The sequence below is a fragment of the Giraffa tippelskirchi genome, chromosome 12 (genome assembly GCF_054371585.1).
Source record: "Giraffa tippelskirchi isolate mGirTip1 chromosome 12, T2T-mGirTip1v1.2.pri, whole genome shotgun sequence".
Taxonomy (NCBI): Eukaryota; Metazoa; Chordata; class Mammalia; order Artiodactyla; family Giraffidae; genus Giraffa; species Giraffa tippelskirchi.
This window is the reverse complement of record NC_137286.1, coordinates 71,436,302-71,455,850: the sequence shown is the minus strand read 5'-3', so window position 1 is coordinate 71,455,850 and position 19,549 is coordinate 71,436,302. Positions and strand designations below refer to the sequence as shown.

The 19,549-nt window shown below is 55.8% G+C and overlaps 3 protein-coding genes and 1 long non-coding RNA gene across 4 annotated transcripts in view; 3 read left to right on the top strand and 1 right to left on the bottom strand.

Moving 5' to 3' along the window:
• LOC145529707 (uncharacterized) overlaps positions 1-19,549 on the bottom strand; it is a 1,704,434-nt gene that overhangs the window by 690,773 nt on the left and 994,112 nt on the right. Inside the window, exon 128 of the long non-coding RNA XR_014071296.1 lies at positions 12,378-12,489. This is a non-coding gene — a long non-coding RNA (uncharacterized LOC145529707). The remainder of the gene's footprint in view (positions 1-12,377; positions 12,490-19,549) is intronic.
• On the top strand, positions 913-2,692 carry LOC145529668 (uncharacterized). Its single transcript, XM_081550268.1, has 3 exons — positions 913-1,079; positions 1,479-1,791; positions 2,042-2,692. Exons 1-3 carry the CDS (start codon positions 945-947, stop codon positions 2,668-2,670), a joined length of 1,077 nt encoding a protein of 358 aa, XP_081406394.1. The 5' UTR covers positions 913-944; the 3' UTR covers positions 2,671-2,692.
• On the top strand, positions 8,556-10,335 carry LOC145529652 (uncharacterized). The gene is made up of 3 exons (XM_081550250.1): positions 8,556-8,722; positions 9,122-9,434; positions 9,685-10,335. Exons 1-3 carry the CDS (start codon positions 8,588-8,590, stop codon positions 10,311-10,313), a joined length of 1,077 nt encoding a protein of 358 aa, XP_081406376.1. The 5' UTR covers positions 8,556-8,587; the 3' UTR covers positions 10,314-10,335.
• LOC145529549 (uncharacterized) lies at positions 12,916-17,979 on the top strand. Its single transcript, XM_081550130.1, has 3 exons — positions 12,916-16,364; positions 16,764-17,076; positions 17,327-17,979. Exons 1-3 carry the CDS (start codon positions 16,128-16,130, stop codon positions 17,953-17,955), a joined length of 1,179 nt encoding a protein of 392 aa, XP_081406256.1. The 5' UTR covers positions 12,916-16,127; the 3' UTR covers positions 17,956-17,979.

Here is a 19,549-nt window from a genome sequence, read left to right as displayed (position 1 = left end):
GAGAAAGAGGAAGACACAGACTGAATCGAGAAAGGAAAAGAGAGGGACACAGCCAGAGAGAGACACGGAACCAAAGAGAGGAAAGGAGTCGATGGTCCAGACTTTTCATCAATCTGTCTCGAAGGTAGAAGCAATGACAGCGCCCATCCACCCCAGAAGGGGGAAAAGGACGGAAGGTTTGGAGAGGAAAAGACAAGAACGCAGGGAGCCATTAGAAGCTCAGCCACCCGCAGAAGCCGAGCTGGGACACTTGAACAGAATCTCAATGGAAACAGAGGACCAGAAAGTTGGCTACTCTTTTCTATAAGAGAGGGAGACCTTCGAGTCTTCCTTTCGGGCCTCCAACTTGGATGTGGGGTCTCAAAACAGTCAGGAGGGGCAGTGCCTTTTCCTGGGTACCACGGCGCATCCAGGCCTCGTTCTGCCCCATTCTGTGCTGTGTCAGCCCTGGATGGAGTCTTTCTTTCTGAAGTCTCAGCGCACAAGCTCCACGTGATATCGGCCCCAGGTGGAGAGGCATGGAGCTGCTCGTAGGCCGACAGACCTAGGAAACAGATGGGAGAATGACCCCCACTCTGCAGATGGAGAGACTGGGGAAACCCCGAGGGGCATATGCTTGTCCAGGGCCACACCACTTATGAGAAGAAGGAGCCTGGTCTGAGAGCAGCGGGGTCCTCGGAGCTCAGGCCCTGGCTGCACCCAGGCCTCCCCAGGGCTGTGGGCTGGGCTGTGTGGCTGTCAATGTGCCTGCACATGGCCTAAGGGGGGTGGTCGAGCAGTCAGAAACCCAGAGATTCCCTTGGGAAGTTTTGGGGAAGGGACCTCAGCACGAACCCCAGGAAATGATGTCACCTGCCGGCAACAGAACCCAACAGAACCCGCAACCCGGGTATCCAGGCCTCCAGAGCGGAGAGGAGCCCCCAGCCAGATCTCTTGCTGCCAGGATGTTCTGCTGTTTGCCCCTGCCCAGAGGCCGGGGCCTCAGGAGAGCTCACAGGCAGTGTGCGTGGGCACCCTGTCGACGTTGGCTCAGGGCACCCCCGAGAGGCCTCTGGCCCTCTGCCCGGAGAAACAGAAAGGTAACACGGGGAGCCCCAGGCCGGGCCAGGCCACCTCTCCCATGCCACCCGGAAACACCGGGTCCTTTGCCTGTGTGTGTGGATGCGGGTTTCTCGGGGTGTGTCTCCCTCAAGGAAGCCCAGGCGGATGTGGGGTCAGAAGCCTGCAGACAAGTTGTGTCCACACCCCAGGGGAGATCAGGCTGGCTGGGATGGGAACAGTGCGGGCAGGGCCGGCCGCCCAGGCTGACCTCACACCCTCAGGTGGGTCTCTTTCCTCCCGGGTGGGGATCTGAGCAGACACACGTCTCTGACCCTTCTGGGAAGAGAAGTTCGAGCAGGCAGAAGCAGCGGCTCCACTGGCCAGGCCCAGCTCGGAAAACTCCCAGCACGGCTGGCTGACGGTCACTGTCGTTGCAGAGCTTCCCACGTGATGAGGCCGAGGACGGGGACACCCCGTCCACCTCCCGGAGGGAGGGGTCGGAGCACCAACCCCCCGCCCGTGAGGCCCAGTGCAGGGTCCAGGTGAGCGTGCCCACGGAGGCATCAGCCCCACCGGGGGCGAAGCGGAGGCGGGGAAGGCCTGCTGCCGAGACACCGCCCAGGATACACCCGGCGGCCCAGTCTGAGGCTGCCACGGAGCTCAGCACACCCGGCTCCGACCCAGAGTCCCGAGAACCCCGGCCTCTGAGGCAGCAGGAGGACCTGGAGCCCAGCACGCCAGAGCACAGAGGTAAGGACGCTGGGGCTGGTGCACGGGAGTGTGTGGGGAGGGGGTGCTGAGCTACACAGGGACGAGTCCCCGAAAGATGCTGCTGGGCCTGCAGCAAGCGCTGGCCTCACACCCCCACCCCCATCTTGCACACTTCAGTCCCAAAAGACATCCAACCCTGGGTATTCTTTCGGAATCTCTTGGAAGCTTTCTGTCCCGGGATACGCACATGCCAAGGCTGGTCTGTGGGCAAACTTTGCTTCTCCCCCAGCTCTAGCACTGGCCTCCAACTGGAAACAGGCTCCACTTCCCAGACCTGTGCCTACAGAGGTGGTGGCTCCAGGTGCAGGACCCAGGGATCCACCGAGGGCAGATGGAGAACCGAGCCTTGCCCTCGCAGAGACACCAGGCCAGCTGGGTACTGGCCAGAACACCGGGCAGATCGGATTTCCGTGCCTGCAGGACCCCCAGCCCCAGGCACTGATGTCCCACCCCCTCAGCCAGAACCTCCACCTCCACGTGCACCTGTACCTGCTCGGGCTTTGGCAGGAGAACCCGAGGCAGAGGAGGAGTCACCGCCTCGGCAGGGAGAGCCTGCCCTGGCTCCCGCGCAACACCCAGACGCCGACGATGACTCACCCGCCCCTGCAGGAAGAACGAGCCCCCGCTCTGGACAGAGACCCAGAGCCCTTGCCGGAAACACCATGTCCAGGGGAGCGGTCGGCTCTGCAGCCTCCATCCCTGTCTGCTCACCGTGGACGCCGGCAACTCGGTCTGCCCCCAGGGGACATGGAGTTCCTTTCCCCTGAGCTGCTTTGCATTTGGTTTGTTTCCACCTTTCTGGTGATGTTTTACTTTTTGTATGGTTTCGTCTATTTTTGTTGGTTAAGTTGGGATTAGTAAACTTTTTCATCATTGTTGCAATTTGGGACACTGTTGTGTAACTCTGGTGATACTGTGTTACCATCACCACTCTGTAGTTTCAGACCCGTTCGATCTTTATGCCCCACCCGCCAACAAAGCCTGGGTTCAAGGCAAGCAGGCCCTGTTCATCCCTCCCCCCGATCCTGACCACAATTTCATCTTTTCTTTCTGCATTCCTTCCTATATTCTTGGTGTCCCCAATCAATGACTCTCAGTGAGATGACTGAAGGAGTTTTTTTCGGACTCTCCACCTACTGTAAGACTCCATTGGAGAGTTCTCATTTTTATGTCATTTGAACTAGCCTTTGATAGCTGAAAGGACGGTGTACGTCCTTTCAAGATATCATGTGCCAAACGAAGCCCTTTTGGCAAATGCCATCATTATCTCCAGGCAGGCATTGCTGTTTGAAGGGTGACATCTCAGCCAGAAGGCAGAGGCTGAGCTCCTCTTGTTGCACCAGCTCCCAAAAGAAGCCAAGAAAGGGAGCTGGAACAACAAACCACCCCAACGCCCAGGAAAGCGTTCTTCACGACAGAAGGCTAGCAAATGACCCAACAACCTTGTGGCCCAGAACCCCTCTAGAAAAATCACTGTTCCATACAAAAGAGAAACACATGGGAAGTTCCAAGGAGAGGCAATGCCCATGGCCAGTGTACTTTAGAGACGGCCTGACCGCTCCGGGGAAGACACGCACCGACGGAACCCCTTGGGAAACAGCAGTGAGAGTCCTCACCGTCGTAAGGGTTTCCTCTGGGGACAACCTGCCCTGGGCACCACATGAGGGAGCAGACCGGCTTCTCTTCCTCTGCCCCCACACCACTCACTCATGAAGGCAGCTCAGGTGTTCTCATGCCCTGCCTGCCTGCCTGCCTGCCTGGCTCATCCGTGAGCTGTGACCACCTCCAGGGCAGGACTCCACCTTCTCCTCTCTGTGTACCGTGAATCTGCACACAGTGGGCTTTCAGAACCTTAGGAGACTTGAGCCATTCCCACTCGAGCCAGAACCCTCCCCAGGAAGGAAAACAGCTGTGGAGTCATTTTGGCCCCAGCACTGGTTCCCAAACCCTGGCGGCTCCTACAGCCTCTACGGTGTGAAGAGGGAGGTCCCTTTTGACAGAGCTTTCCGGCTGTCAGATCGAAGCTGTTGTTTCACTGTCAGCTGTGTCTCTGCCGTTGCAGCCAGGTGGGCCACGCTGCTCCAAAGGAGCTCACAAGCTGAGTTGCAAGGGAGGTATTGAGAGGACAGGGATGGCTACAACGTGCTGCAAACTGAGTGAGGGTCCCCACAATCCTCAGCAAAGGTCTGTGGTGTGCAAGTGGGGAGTAGAGGGCCCCCAAGTTCCAAAGGAAGGGAGGTACTCGGGAGCTAAAGCCCTTGGCTGCTGTGGTAGCAGCTGCAGATGGCAGCTCGTCCACAGTGCACTTCGAATGAGGTCATATGAGCGGGACTCTGGAAAGGGCTCCGAAATCCAGAGAAAGGGGTCAGGGTATGTGGGAATCCGGCGGGGGTGGGGGGTGGATGAAGGAAGGTGTCCTTCCTCTCTCCAGTGCAATTTGGTTTGGTGAGTCTCAAAGCTACCAGATGGCACTTCCCAAGTCAGGCCCCCGCAGGAATCAGGGTGGGCTGCGTGCCTCGGCCCCTGCCACAGGGACAAGCCACACCAGTGGCCTCCCTGAGCTCAAATGGCCGGATCTGGGGGTTCCGTCTGGGTGCACACCTCCTTGCTGTGGCCAAGTTCCCCCCTTCTCTGAGCACCAGCTTCATCATCCTCTCGAATGAGGACATCGATTGCTACCTTGGCACGTTACTCTCTTCATCCTGTGAAGACTCATTAGGCTTATCCTACAATTACTAGCTGGCCCGAAGAGATATCTCCTGAATCCAGATTAAGCTGGAGTCTCCCAGGCTCATCTGGCATGTCTTCCCTGAAGTCTGCCAAAACCCACACCCTTGCATTTCCAGGGACTCCCCTTAGCCGGCTGGGCAGAAAACCCAGCATGGTTCAAACAAGCTGACAGACAAGCGGGAGAGGACTCACGGGCAGACGGCCTCCGTCAGGTCTCGGGTGGAGCTCTGGGACCACAGCAGCAACGGGCCATCCCAGCCCCTGGGCTCAGCAGCGCCCTCATTCTCAGGCCGGCGGCTCTGCCCTGAGGGGAGCAGGAAGGTCACCAACTGCCGCAGGCGGACCTCAAGCCCCTCCTACTGCTGGAGCCTGACCTCCCCCGGCCCCACCCCTTCCCCTACCCCAGCAGGACGAGAGCTCGTCTTCCCCTGGCTTCCAACGTGAGGCCCGGCCCTGGGCCCCGATTGGGCACTGCCCCAGTCCGGAGCCAATCACAGTGGCCAGGGAGGTGGAACGCACCGATTGGCCAGGGCCAGGTCATGTGACCATGCTCCCCAGGAAACTCAAATATTACCAAGATTCCCTAACAAACCAATGAACAAAATTATCCAGTAAAGGCAAACCGTACTTTTTAATGAGGCCGATGTCACAGAAAAAAAAAAAAAAAGCTTCACAATGAACTGCTCAAGGAAGCTACTAAATAAACTTTCAGAAAAGTTAAGTAGTTTTTTTTTTTTTTTTTATAGGGTGATGGAGAGCTATACCTTTCCCATCTATGTGAATTTAGGTTTAAACTAGATTTCCCTTGGCTATTATATACCACAAAAAAACCCCACATCACCCCCTTTCACTCCCCCCACCCCCCAAAAGTGTTTTAGTCTATTGAGTTTTTGTGTCCTCAGTTGTGTCTGATTCACGGCAACTCACGAACTCTACACAGCCAGGCTCTTCCGTCCATGGAATTCAGGGCAATTTTTTTCTGTCACAGTAAATGCCCACCCTGGGTGATCCAAAGGCAAGGGCTCAGAGGCTCCTGAGAGTCTAACTCCTTTCAGCCGAGCACAGAGCTGGCTCCTCACTGGGATGCCTGTGGCCTGGGGCTCCCAGAGGGGAGAGCAGCACTCGCCCCACCGTGTGGTCACTGCTGGAAGTGCAGGCTGCTCCTCACTCCCCCTTGACAGTGTCCCTGAGGGCAGAACAGTGGGAATCTACTCAAGGTGGAAATGCAAACTCCCATGCAACCAAACTTCCCACAAGGTCTCCAAAACCACTCAGGAACAGGGAATTGGAAACTGCAGGGCATGACATGAATGGAGATGGAGACTTGACACCTTACACCGAGTTCACTTCCAGTTATCCCTAGACAAAGTTTCCATGAAAACTTGTCACAAATCTAGAAGAACAATGAGCAGAAACCGGACACGTGCTTTGAGTCTTCACACACAAAACTAAAAGGCAGTCCACAAAACAACCCAGAGAATACAGTGGACTTTGCAAAATCAAAGATATCTACTGTGGGAAAGACCTCATTACAAAAGCAAAAGACAGGTCATACATCGCGAGACGAATGAGTGGAAACACAAAGCTTCTCAAGGATGTGTCTCCAAACAGACAAAGAACACCAACACAACAAGCCTGTGAAAACTAGGGAAAGGTCTGAAGGGACAGCAGACTGAGGAAGACACACACAGAGTATCCCGGATGATGTCCAGCACGGAGGGCCTGAAGAAACAACAGTCTAGTTGCACTCCCTCAGGCCTGTGTGACCCTGGATGAGGCCTCTGTTTCCCGGTGGCTCTGAGAGATGGACAGGGAGGAAGGGGAAGAGAAATCACTTGCATTTCTAATACTCACAGCAAAGTCTTCCAATGAGAAGGGAATTATCACCCCCACTGACAATGCCATGCACTGAAGTGATACCCACGAGTCCATCTAACCCAGAAGGGAAGGAAGGACCTGTTCTCACAAAACGGCGAGAGATGGAAGAAGGAAGATCAAGCCCACACCAATCACTGGAAAGAGAAGCTGTGCTCAGGGCTTGAAAGAATTCCTATTGGGAAAATGATGTCACAGCCCCACAAGGCAATCCACAGCTTGGATGCTATTCCTCCCAAAATGCCAATGCATTGTCGCACCGAACAAAGAACTGCAAAAGGGGTTACGGAAACAGAAAAGAGCCTAAATTGTCAATACAATCCGACGAAAAAGCCCCGATACGGACATCCAAGGTTGTGTGAAAGGAAATTAGACGACCAAACTAGGATCCTCAGGAGCGTATCGGAGAAGGCGATGGCGACCCACGCCAGTACTCTTGCCTGGAAAATGCCCTGGACGGAGGAGCCTGGTAGGCTGCAGGCCATGGGGTCGCGCAGAGTCAGACACGACTGAAGTGACTTAGCCGCAGCGGCAGCAGCAGGACAGTATGCTATTGGGAATACAACAACACACACAGATCCAGATCGATGGAATAAAGTTGAGGGTCCAGAAACAAACCCCGGCATCCATGGTCAACTCATCTCTGACACAGAAGGGGAGAATATCCAAATGGGAACAAGAAAGCCTCTTCAATAAATGGCCATGGGAAAACCAGACAGCTACATCTGAAGAACGCTATTGGTTTTGATCTCACACCACCTCAATATCGGGGAAAAACCTCACCCTAAAGACTGATGTCATGAGATAGCTAGAAAGAAGCGTAGGTCAAAGGCTCCTTAACATCAGAGTCTCCTTGCCATTTGCTGGGCGGAGGTAGAAATGGGTCTCTTCAAGTAAGGGAAAGAGGGAAACGAAGTACACCAATGGGTTTCCATCCAATGGAACCTCTTCACAACAGAGAAGCTAAGCATTCACAGATGCAAAAGATAGGAAACGGAACATGAGAGACTCCTTGCAAGTGGTGTATCTGAGAAGGGGTTCATATGGAAAGAGACGAAGAATGCACAGCACTCAGATTCCAAGAAACACCACCACCACCCTTGACCCTTCCCCCATGACCAACTCCGACCTAAAGCCTTTCTCTCCCTCTAACCCATCCCTAAAACATAACCCTCATCTAATCATATACATGTGCATTCCTAGCATCCATCCATCCACACACGAGAGAGAAAGAGGAAGACACAGACTGAATCGAGAAAGGAAAAGAGAGGGACACAGCCAGAGAGAGACACGGAACCAAAGAGAGGAAAGGAGTCGATGGTCCAGACTTTTCATCAATCTGTCTCGAAGGTAGAAGCAATGACAGCGCCCATCCACCCCAGAAGGGGGAAAAGGACGGAAGGTTTGGAGAGGAAAAGACAAGAACGCAGGGAGCCATTAGAAGCTCAGCCACCCGCAGAAGCCGAGCTGGGACACTTGAACAGAATCTCAATGGAAACAGAGGACCAGAAAGTTGGCTACTCTTTTCTATAAGAGAGGGAGACCTTCGAGTCTTCCTTTCGGGCCTCCAACTTGGATGTGGGGTCTCAAAACAGTCAGGAGGGGCAGTGCCTTTTCCTGGGTACCACGGCGCATCCAGGCCTCGTTCTGCCCCATTCTGTGCTGTGTCAGCCCTGGATGGAGTCTTTCTTTCTGAAGTCTCAGCGCACAAGCTCCACGTGATATCGGCCCCAGGTGGAGAGGCATGGAGCTGCTCGTAGGCCGACAGACCTAGGAAACAGATGGGAGAATGACCCCCACTCTGCAGATGGAGAGACTGGGGAAACCCCGAGGGGCATATGCTTGTCCAGGGCCACACCACTTATGAGAAGAAGGAGCCTGGTCTGAGAGCAGCGGGGTCCTCGGAGCTCAGGCCCTGGCTGCACCCAGGCCTCCCCAGGGCTGTGGGCTGGGCTGTGTGGCTGTCAATGTGCCTGCACATGGCCTAAGGGGGGTGGTCGAGCAGTCAGAAACCCAGAGATTCCCTTGGGAAGTTTTGGGGAAGGGACCTCAGCACGAACCCCAGGAAATGATGTCACCTGCCGGCAACAGAACCCAACAGAACCCGCAACCCGGGTATCCAGGCCTCCAGAGCGGAGAGGAGCCCCCAGCCAGATCTCTTGCTGCCAGGATGTTCTGCTGTTTGCCCCTGCCCAGAGGCCGGGGCCTCAGGAGAGCTCACAGGCAGTGTGCGTGGGCACCCTGTCGACGTTGGCTCAGGGCACCCCCGAGAGGCCTCTGGCCCTCTGCCCGGAGAAACAGAAAGGTAACACGGGGAGCCCCAGGCCGGGCCAGGCCACCTCTCCCATGCCACCCGGAAACACCGGGTCCTTTGCCTGTGTGTGTGGATGCGGGTTTCTCGGGGTGTGTCTCCCTCAAGGAAGCCCAGGCGGATGTGGGGTCAGAAGCCTGCAGACAAGTTGTGTCCACACCCCAGGGGAGATCAGGCTGGCTGGGATGGGAACAGTGCGGGCAGGGCCGGCCGCCCAGGCTGACCTCACACCCTCAGGTGGGTCTCTTTCCTCCCGGGTGGGGATCTGAGCAGACACACGTCTCTGACCCTTCTGGGAAGAGAAGTTCGAGCAGGCAGAAGCAGCGGCTCCACTGGCCAGGCCCAGCTCGGAAAACTCCCAGCACGGCTGGCTGACGGTCACTGTCGTTGCAGAGCTTCCCACGTGATGAGGCCGAGGACGGGGACACCCCGTCCACCTCCCGGAGGGAGGGGTCGGAGCACCAACCCCCCGCCCGTGAGGCCCAGTGCAGGGTCCAGGTGAGCGTGCCCACGGAGGCATCAGCCCCACCGGGGGCGAAGCGGAGGCGGGGAAGGCCTGCTGCCGAGACACCGCCCAGGATACACCCGGCGGCCCAGTCTGAGGCTGCCACGGAGCTCAGCACACCCGGCTCCGACCCAGAGTCCCGAGAACCCCGGCCTCTGAGGCAGCAGGAGGACCTGGAGCCCAGCACGCCAGAGCACAGAGGTAAGGACGCTGGGGCTGGTGCACGGGAGTGTGTGGGGAGGGGGTGCTGAGCTACACAGGGACGAGTCCCCGAAAGATGCTGCTGGGCCTGCAGCAAGCGCTGGCCTCACACCCCCACCCCCATCTTGCACACTTCAGTCCCAAAAGACATCCAACCCTGGGTATTCTTTCGGAATCTCTTGGAAGCTTTCTGTCCCGGGATACGCACATGCCAAGGCTGGTCTGTGGGCAAACTTTGCTTCTCCCCCAGCTCTAGCACTGGCCTCCAACTGGAAACAGGCTCCACTTCCCAGACCTGTGCCTACAGAGGTGGTGGCTCCAGGTGCAGGACCCAGGGATCCACCGAGGGCAGATGGAGAACCGAGCCTTGCCCTCGCAGAGACACCAGGCCAGCTGGGTACTGGCCAGAACACCGGGCAGATCGGATTTCCGTGCCTGCAGGACCCCCAGCCCCAGGCACTGATGTCCCACCCCCTCAGCCAGAACCTCCACCTCCACGTGCACCTGTACCTGCTCGGGCTTTGGCAGGAGAACCCGAGGCAGAGGAGGAGTCACCGCCTCGGCAGGGAGAGCCTGCCCTGGCTCCCGCGCAACACCCAGACGCCGACGATGACTCACCCGCCCCTGCAGGAAGAACGAGCCCCCGCTCTGGACAGAGACCCAGAGCCCTTGCCGGAAACACCATGTCCAGGGGAGCGGTCGGCTCTGCAGCCTCCATCCCTGTCTGCTCACCGTGGACGCCGGCAACTCGGTCTGCCCCCAGGGGACATGGAGTTCCTTTCCCCTGAGCTGCTTTGCATTTGGTTTGTTTCCACCTTTCTGGTGATGTTTTACTTTTTGTATGGTTTCGTCTATTTTTGTTGGTTAAGTTGGGATTAGTAAACTTTTTCATCATTGTTGCAATTTGGGACACTGTTGTGTAACTCTGGTGATACTGTGTTACCATCACCACTCTGTAGTTTCAGACCCGTTCGATCTTTATGCCCCACCCGCCAACAAAGCCTGGGTTCAAGGCAAGCAGGCCCTGTTCATCCCTCCCCCCGATCCTGACCACAATTTCATCTTTTCTTTCTGCATTCCTTCCTATATTCTTGGTGTCCCCAATCAATGACTCTCAGTGAGATGACTGAAGGAGTTTTTTTCGGACTCTCCACCTACTGTAAGACTCCATTGGAGAGTTCTCATTTTTATGTCATTTGAACTAGCCTTTGATAGCTGAAAGGACGGTGTACGTCCTTTCAAGATATCATGTGCCAAACGAAGCCCTTTTGGCAAATGCCATCATTATCTCCAGGCAGGCATTGCTGTTTGAAGGGTGACATCTCAGCCAGAAGGCAGAGGCTGAGCTCCTCTTGTTGCACCAGCTCCCAAAAGAAGCCAAGAAAGGGAGCTGGAACAACAAACCACCCCAACGCCCAGGAAAGCGTTCTTCACGACAGAAGGCTAGCAAATGACCCAACAACCTTGTGGCCCAGAACCCCTCTAGAAAAATCACTGTTCCATACAAAAGAGAAACACATGGGAAGTTCCAAGGAGAGGCAATGCCCATGGCCAGTGTACTTTAGAGACGGCCTGACCGCTCCGGGGAAGACACGCACCGACGGAACCCCTTGGGAAACAGCAGTGAGAGTCCTCACCGTCGTAAGGGTTTCCTCTGGGGACAACCTGCCCTGGGCACCACATGAGGGAGCAGACCGGCTTCTCTTCCTCTGCCCCCACACCACTCACTCATGAAGGCAGCTCAGGTGTTCTCATGCCCTGCCTGCCTGCCTGCCTGCCTGGCTCATCCGTGAGCTGTGACCACCTCCAAGGCAGGACTCCACCTTCTCCTCTCTGTGTACCGTGAATCTGCACACAGTGGGCTTTCAGAACCTTAGGAGACTTGAGCCATTCCCACTCGAGCCAGAACCCTCCCCAGGAAGGAAAACAGCTGTGGAGTCATTTTGGCCCCAGCACTGGTTCCCAAACCCTGGCGGCTCCTACAGCCTCTACGGTGTGAAGAGGGAGGTCCCTTTTGACAGAGCTTTCCGGCTGTCAGATCGAAGCTGTTGTTTCACTGTCAGCTGTGTCTCTGCCGTTGCAGCCAGGTGGGCCACGCTGCTCCAAAGGAGCTCACAAGCTGAGTTGCAAGGGAGGTATTGAGAGGACAGGGATGGCTACAACGTGCTGCAAACTGAGTGAGGGTCCCCACAATCCTCAGCAAAGGTCTGTGGTGTGCAAGTGGGGAGTAGAGGGCCCCCAAGTTCCAAAGGAAGGGAGGTACTCGGGAGCTAAAGCCCTTGGCTGCTGTGGTAGCAGCTGCAGATGGCAGCTCGTCCACAGTGCACTTCGAATGAGGTCATATGAGCGGGACTCTGGAAAGGGCTCCGAAATCCAGAGAAAGGGGTCAGGGTATGTGGGAATCCGGCGGGGGTGGGGGGTGGATGAAGGAAGGTGTCCTTCCTCTCTCCAGTGCAATTTGGTTTGGTGAGTCTCAAAGCTACCAGATGGCACTTCCCAAGTCAGGCCCCCGCAGGAATCAGGGTGGGCTGCGTGCCTCGGCCCCTGCCACAGGGACAAGCCACACCAGTGGCCTCCCTGAGCTCAAATGGCCGGATCTGGGGGTTCCGTCTGGGTGCACACCTCCTTGCTGTGGCCAAGTTCCCCCCTTCTCTGAGCACCAGCTTCATCATCCTCTCGAATGAGGACATCGATTGCTACCTTGGCACGTTACTCTCTTCATCCTGTGAAGACTCATTAGGCTTATCCTACAATTACTAGCTGGCCCGAAGAGATATCTCCTGAATCCAGATTAAGCTGGAGCCTCCCAGGCTCATCTGGCATGTCTTCCCTGAAGTCTGCCAAAACCCACACCCTTGCATTTCCAGGGATTCCCCTTAGCCGGCTGGGCAGAAAACCCAGCATGGTTCAAACAAGCTGACAGACAAGCGGGAGAGGACTCACGGGCAGACGGCCTCCGTCAGTTCTCGGGTGGAGCTCTGGGACCACAGCAGCAACGGGCCATCCCAGCCCCTGGGCTCAGCAGCGCCCTCATTCTCAGGCCGGCGGCTCTGCCCTGAGGGGAGCAGGAAGGTCACCAACTGCCGCAGGCGGACCTCAAGCCCCTCCTACTGCTGGAGCCTGACCTCCCCCGGCCCCACCCCTTCCCCTACCCCAGCAGGACGAGAGCTCGTCTTCCCCTGGCTTCCAACGTGAGGCCCGGCCCTGGGCCCCGATTGGGCACTGCCCCAGTCCGGAGCCAATCACAGTGGCCAGGGAGGTGGAACGCACCGATTGGCCAGGGCCAGGTCATGTGACCATGCTCCCCAGGAAACTCAAATATTACCAAGATTCCCTAACAAACCAATGAACAAAATTATCCAGTAAAGGCAAACCGTACTTTTTAATGAGGCCGATGTCACAGAAAAAAAAAAAAAAGCTTCACAATGAACTGCTCAAGGAAGCTACTAAATAAACTTTCAGAAAAGTTAAGTAGTTTTTTTTTTTTTTTTTAATAGGGTGATGGAGAGCTATACCTTTCCCATCTATGTGAATTTAGGTTTAAACTAGATTTCCCTTGGCTATTATATACCACAAAAAAACCCCACATCACCCCCTTTCACTCCCCCCACCCCCAAAAGTGTTTTAGTCTATTGAGTTTTTGTGTCCTCAGTTGTGTCTGATTCACGGCAACTCACGAACTCTACACAGCCAGGCTCTTCCGTCCATGGAATTCAGGGCAATTTTTTTCTGTCACAGTAAATGCCCACCCTGGGTGATCCAAAGGCAAGGGCTCAGAGGCTCCTGAGAGTCTAACTCCTTTCAGCCGAGCACAGAGCTGGCTCCTCACTGGGATGCCTGTGGCCTGGGGCTCCCAGAGGGGAGAGCAGCACTCGCCCCACCGTGTGGTCACTGCTGGAAGTGCAGGCTGCTCCTCACTCCCCCTTGACAGTGTCCCTGAGGGCAGAACAGTGGGAATCTACTCAAGGTGGAAATGCAAACTCCCATGCAACCAAACTTCCCACAAGGTCTCCAAAACCACTCAGGAACAGGGAATTGGAAACTGCAGGGCATGACATGAATGGAGATGGAGACTTGACACCTTACACCGAGTTCACTTCCAGTTATCCCTAGACAAAGTTTCCATGAAAACTTGTCACAAATCTAGAAGAACAATGAGCAGAAACCGGACACGTGCTTTGAGTCTTCACACACAAAACTAAAAGGCAGTCCACAAAACAACCCAGAGAATACAGTGGACTTTGCAAAATCAAAGATATCTACTGTGGGAAAGACCTCATTACAAAAGCAAAAGACAGGTCATACATCGCGAGACGAATGAGTGGAAACACAAAGCTTCTCAAGGATGTGTCTCCAAACAGACAAAGAACACCAACACAACAAGCCTGTGAAAACTAGGGAAAGGTCTGAAGGGACAGCAGACTGAGGAAGACACACACAGAGTATCCCGGATGATGTCCAGCACGGAGGGCCTGAAGAAACAACAGTCTAGTTGCACTCCCTCAGGCCTGTGTGACCCTGGATGAGGCCTCTGTTTCCCGGTGGCTCTGAGAGATGGACAGGGAGGAAGGGGAAGAGAAATCACTTGCATTTCTAATACTCACAGCAAAGTCTTCCAATGAGAAGGGAATTATCACCCCCACTGACAATGCCATTCACTGAAGTGATACCCACGAGTCCATCTAACCCAGAAGGGAAGGAAGGACCTGTTCTCACAAAACGGCGAGAGATGGAAGAAGGAAGATCAAGCCCACACCAATCACTGGAAAGAGAAGCTGTGCTCAGGGCTTGAAAGAATTCCTATTGGGAAAATGATGTCACAGCCCCACAAGGCAATCCACAGCTTGGATGCTATTCCTCCCAAAATGCCAATGCATTGTCGCACCGAACAAAGAACTGCAAAAGGGGTTACGGAAACAGAAAAGAGCCTAAATTGTCAATACAATCCGACGAAAAAGCCCCGATACGGACATCCAAGGTTGTGTGAAAGGAAATTAGACGACCAAACTAGGATCCTCAGGAGCGTATCGGAGAAGGCGATGGCGACCCACGCCAGTACTCTTGCCTGGAAAATGCCCTGGACGGAGGAGCCTGGTAGGCTGCAGGCCATGGGGTCGCGCAGAGTCAGACACGACTGAAGTGACTTAGCCGCAGCGGCAGCAGCAGGACAGTATGCTATTGGGAATACAACAACACACACAGATCCAGATCGATGGAATAAAGTTGAGGGTCCAGAAACAAACCCCGGCATCCATGGTCAACTCATCTCTGACACAGAAGGGGAGAATATCCAAATGGGAACAAGAAAGCCTCTTCAATAAATGGCCATGGGAAAACCAGACAGCTACATCTGAAGAACGCTATTGGTTTTGATCTCACACCACCTCAATATCGGGGAAAAACCTCACCCTAAAGACTGATGTCATGAGATAGCTAGAAAGAAGCGTAGGTCAAAGGCTCCTTAACATCAGAGTCTCCTTGCCATTTGCTGGGCGGAGGTAGAAATGGGTCTCTTCAAGTAAGGGAAAGAGGGAAACGAAGTACACCAATGGGTTTCCATCCAATGGAACCTCTTCACAACAGAGAAGCTAAGCATTCACAGATGCAAAAGATAGGAAACGGAACATGAGAGACTCCTTGCAAGTGGTGTATCTGAGAAGGGGTTCATATGGAAAGAGACGAAGAATGCACAGCACTCAGATTCCAAGAAACACCACCACCACCCTTGACCCTTCCCCCATGACCAACTCCGACCTAAAGCCTTTCTCTCCCTCTAACCCATCCCTAAAACATAACCCTCATCTAATCATATACATGTGCATTCCTAGCATCCATCCATCCACACACGAGAGAGAAAGAGGAAGACACAGACTGAATCGAGAAAGGAAAAGAGAGGGACACAGCCAGAGAGAGACACGGAACCAAAGAGAGGAAAGGAGTCGATGGTCCAGACTTTTCATCAATCTGTCTCGAAGGTAGAAGCAATGACAGCGCCCATCCACCCCAGAAGGGGGAAAAGGACGGAAGGTTTGGAGAGGAAAAGACAAGAACGCAGGGAGCCATTAGAAGCTCAGCCACCCGCAGAAGCCGAGCTGGGACACTTGAACAGAATCTCAATGGAAACAGAGGACCAGAAAGTTGGCTACTCTTTTCTATAAGAGAGGGAGACCTTCGAGTCTTCCTTTCGGGCCTCCAACTTGGATGTGGGGTCTCAAAACAGTCAGGAGGGGCAGTGCCTTTTCCTGGGTACCACGGCGCATCCAGGCCTCGTTCTGCCCCATTCTGTGCTGTGTCAGCCCTGGATGGAGTCTTTCTTTCTGAAGTCTCAGCGCACAAGCTCCACGTGATATCGGCCCCAGGTGGAGAGGCATGGAGCTGCTCGTAGGCCGACAGACCTAGGAAACAGATGGGAGAATGACCCCCACTCTGCAGATGGAGAGACTGGGGAAACCCTGAGGGGCATATGCTTGTCCAGGGCCACACCACTTATGAGAAGAAGGAGCCTGGTCTGAGAGCAGCGGGGTCCTCGGAGCTCAGGCCCTGGCTGCACCCAGGCCTCCCCAGGGCTGTGGGCTGGGCTGTGTGGCTGTCAATGTGCCTGCACATGGCCTAAGGGGGGTGGTCGAGCAGTCAGAAACCCAGAGATTCCCTTGGGAAGTTTTGGGGAAGGGACCTCAGCACGAACCCCAGGAAATGATGTCACCTGCCGGCAACAGAACCCAACAGAACCCGCAACCCGGGTATCCAGGCCTCCAGAGCGGAGAGGAGCCCCCAGCCAGATCTCTTGCTGCCAGGATGTTCTGCTGTTTGCCCCTGCCCAGAGGCCGGGGCCTCAGGAGAGCTCACAGGCAGTGTGCGTGGGCACCCTGTCGACGTTGGCTCAGGGCACCCCCGAGAGGCCTCTGGCCCTCTGCCCGGAGAAACAGAAAGGTAACACGGGGAGCCCCAGGCCGGGCCAGGCCACCTCTCCCATGCCACCCGGAAACACCGGGTCCTTTGCCTGTGTGTGTGGATGCGGGTTTCTCGGGGTGTGTCTCCCTCAAGGAAGTCCAGGCGGATGTGGGGTCAGAAGCCTGCGGACAAGTTGTGTCCACACCCCAGGGGAGATCAGGCTGGCTGGGATGGGAACAGTGCGGGCAGGGCCGGCCGCCCAGGCTGACCTCACACCCTCAGGTGGGTCTCTTTCCTCCCGGGTGGGGATCTGAGCAGACACACGTCTCTGACCCTTCTGGGAAGAGAAGTTCGAGCAGGCAGAAGCAGCGGCTCCACTGGCCAGGCCCAGCTCGGAAAACTCCCAGCACGGCTGGCTGACGGTCACTGTCGTTGCAGAGCTTCCCACGTGATGAGGCCGAGGACGGGGACACCCCGTCCACCTCCCGGAGGGAGGGGTCGGAGCACCAACCCCCCGCCCGTGAGGCCCAGTGCAGGCTCCAGGTGAGCGTGCCCACGGAGGCATCAGCCCCACCGGGGGCGAAGCGGAGGCGGGGAAGGCCTGCTGCCGAGACACCGCCCAGGATACACCCGGCGGCCCAGTCTGAGGCTGCCACGGAGCTCAGCACACCCGGCTCCGACCCAGAGTCCCGAGAACCCCGGCCTCTGAGGCAGCAGGAGGACCTGGAGCCCAGCACGCCAGAGCACAGAGGTAAGGACGCTGGGGCTGGTGCACGGGAGTGTGTGGGGAGGGGGTGCTGAGCTACACAGGGACGAGTCCCCGAAAGATGCTGCTGGGCCTGCAGCAAGCGCTGGCCTCACACCCCCATCCCCATCTTGCACACTTCAGTCCCAAAAGACATCCAACCCTGGGTATTCTTTCGGAATCTCTTGGAAGCTTTCTGTCCCGGGATACGCACATGCCAAGGCTGGTCTGTGGGCAAACTTTGCTTCTCCCCCAGCTCTAGCACTGGCCTCCAACTGGAAACAGGCTCCACTTCCCAGACCTGTGCCTACAGAGGTGGTGGCTCCAGGTGCAGGACCCAGGGATCCACCGAGGGCAGATGGAGAACCGAGCCTTGCCCTCGCAGAGACACCAGGCCAGCTGGGTACTGGCCAGCACACCGGGCAGATCGGATTTCCGTGCCTGCAGGACCCCCAGCCCCAGGCACTGATGTCCCACCCCCTCAGCCAGAACCTCCACCTCCACGTGCACCTGTACCTGCTCGGGCTTTGGCAGGAGAACCCGAGGCAGAGGAGGAGTCACCGCCTCGGCAGGGAGAGCCTGCCCTGGCTCCCGCGCAACACCCAGACGCCGACGATGACTCACCCGCCCCTGCAGGAAGAACGAGCCCCCGCTCTGGACAGAGACCCAGAGCCCTTGCCGGAAACACCATGTCCAGGGGAGCGGTCGGCTCTGCAGCCTCCATCCCTGTCTGCTCACCGTGGACGCCGGCAACTCGGTCTGCCCCCAGGGGACATGGAGTTCCTTTCCCCTGAGCTGCTTTGCATTTGGTTTGTTTCCACCTTTCTGGTGATGTTTTACTTTTTGTATGGTTTCGTCTATTTTTGTTGGTTAAGTTGGGATTAGTAAACTTTTTCATCATTGTTGCAATTTGGGACACTGTTGTGTAACTCTGGTGATACTGTGTTACCATCACCACTCTGTAGTTTCAGACCCGTTCGATCTTTATGCCCCACCCGCCAACAAAGCCTGGGTTCAAGGCAAGCAGGCCCTGTTCATCCCTCCCCCCGATCCTGACCACAATTTCATCTTTTCTTTCTGCATTCCTTCCTATATTCTTGGTGTCCCCAATCAATGACTCTCAGTGAGATGACTGAAGGAGTTTTTTTCGGACTCTCCACCTACTGTAAGACTCCATTGGAGAGTTCTCATTTTTATGTCATTTGAACTAGCCTTTGATAGCTGAAAGGACGGTGTACGTCCTTTCAAGATATCATGTGCCAAACGAAGCCCTTTTGGCAAATGCCATCATTATCTCCAGGCAGGCATTGCTGTTTGAAGGGTGACATCTCAGCCAGAAGGCAGAGGCTGAGCTCCTCTTGTTGCACCAGCTCCCAAAAGAAGCCAAGAAAGGGAGCTGGAACAACAAACCACCCCAACGCCCAGGAAAGCGTTCTTCACGACAGAAGGCTAGCAAATGACCCAACAACCTTGTGGCCCAGAACCCCTCTAGAAAAATCACTGTTCCATACAAAAGAGAAACACATGGGAAGTTCCAAGGAGAGGCAATGCCCATGGCCAGTGTACTTTAGAGACGGCCTGACCGCTCCGGGGAAGACACGCACCGACGGAACCCCTTGGGAAACAGCAGTGAGAGTCCTCACCGTCGTAAGGGTTTCCTCTGGGGACAACCTGCCCTGGGCACCACATGAGGGAGCAGACCGGCTTCTCTTCCTCTGCCCCCACACCACTCACTCATGAAGGCAGCTCAGGTGTTCTCATGCCCTGCCTGCCTGCCTGCCTGCCTGGCTCATCCGTGAGCTGTGACCACCTCCAGGGCAGGACTCCACCTTCTCCTCTCTGTGTACCGTGAATCTGCACACAGTGGGCTTTCAGAACCTTAGGAGACTTGAGCCATTCCCACTCGAGCCAGAACCCTCCCCAGGAAGGAAAACAGCTGTGGAGTCATTTTGGCCCCAGCACTGGTTCCCAAACCCTGGCGGCTCCTACAGCCTCTACGGTGTGAAGAGGGAGGTCCCTTTTGACAGAGCTTTCCGGCTGTCAGATCGAAGCTGTTGTTTCACTGTCAGCTGTGTCTCTGCCGTTGCAGCCAGGTGGGCCACGCTGCTCCAAAGGAGCTCACAAGCTGAGTTGCAAGGGAGGTATTGAGAGGACAGGGATGGCTACAACGTGCTGCAAACTGAGTGAGGGTCCCCACAATCCTCAGCAAAGGTCTGTGGTGTGCAAGTGGGGAGTAGAGGGCCCCCAAGTTCCAAAGGAAGGGAGGTACTCGGGAGATAAAGCCCTTGGCTGCTGTGGTAGCAGCTGCAGATGGCAGCTCGTCCACAGTGCACTTCGAATGAGGTCATATGAGCGGGACTCTGGAAATGGCTCCGAAATCCAGAGAAAGGGGTCAGGGTATGTGGGAATCCGGCGGGGGTGGGGGGTGGATGAAGGAAGGTGTCCTTCCTCTCTCCAGTGCAATTTGGTTTGGTGAGTC

Bases quoted from the DNA above. Each gene is read 5' to 3' on its own strand.
- LOC145529652 (XM_081550250.1), top strand. From the start codon at position 8,588: ATGTTCTGCTGTTTGCCCCTGCCCAGAGGCCGGGGCCTCAGGAGAGCT. The intron at 8,723-9,121 runs GTAACACGGGGA...CTGTCGTTGCAG, and splicing joins CTGCCCGGAGAAACAGAAAG to AGCTTCCCACGTGATGAGGC. The intron at 9,435-9,684 runs GTAAGGACGCTG...CTTCTCCCCCAG, and splicing joins CAGCACGCCAGAGCACAGAG to CTCTAGCACTGGCCTCCAAC.
- LOC145529668 (XM_081550268.1), top strand. From the start codon at position 945: ATGTTCTGCTGTTTGCCCCTGCCCAGAGGCCGGGGCCTCAGGAGAGCT. The intron at 1,080-1,478 runs GTAACACGGGGA...CTGTCGTTGCAG, and splicing joins CTGCCCGGAGAAACAGAAAG to AGCTTCCCACGTGATGAGGC. The intron at 1,792-2,041 runs GTAAGGACGCTG...CTTCTCCCCCAG, and splicing joins CAGCACGCCAGAGCACAGAG to CTCTAGCACTGGCCTCCAAC.
- LOC145529549 (XM_081550130.1), top strand. From the start codon at position 16,128: ATGATGTCACCTGCCGGCAACAGAACCCAACAGAACCCGCAACCCGGG. The intron at 16,365-16,763 runs GTAACACGGGGA...CTGTCGTTGCAG, and splicing joins CTGCCCGGAGAAACAGAAAG to AGCTTCCCACGTGATGAGGC. The intron at 17,077-17,326 runs GTAAGGACGCTG...CTTCTCCCCCAG, and splicing joins CAGCACGCCAGAGCACAGAG to CTCTAGCACTGGCCTCCAAC.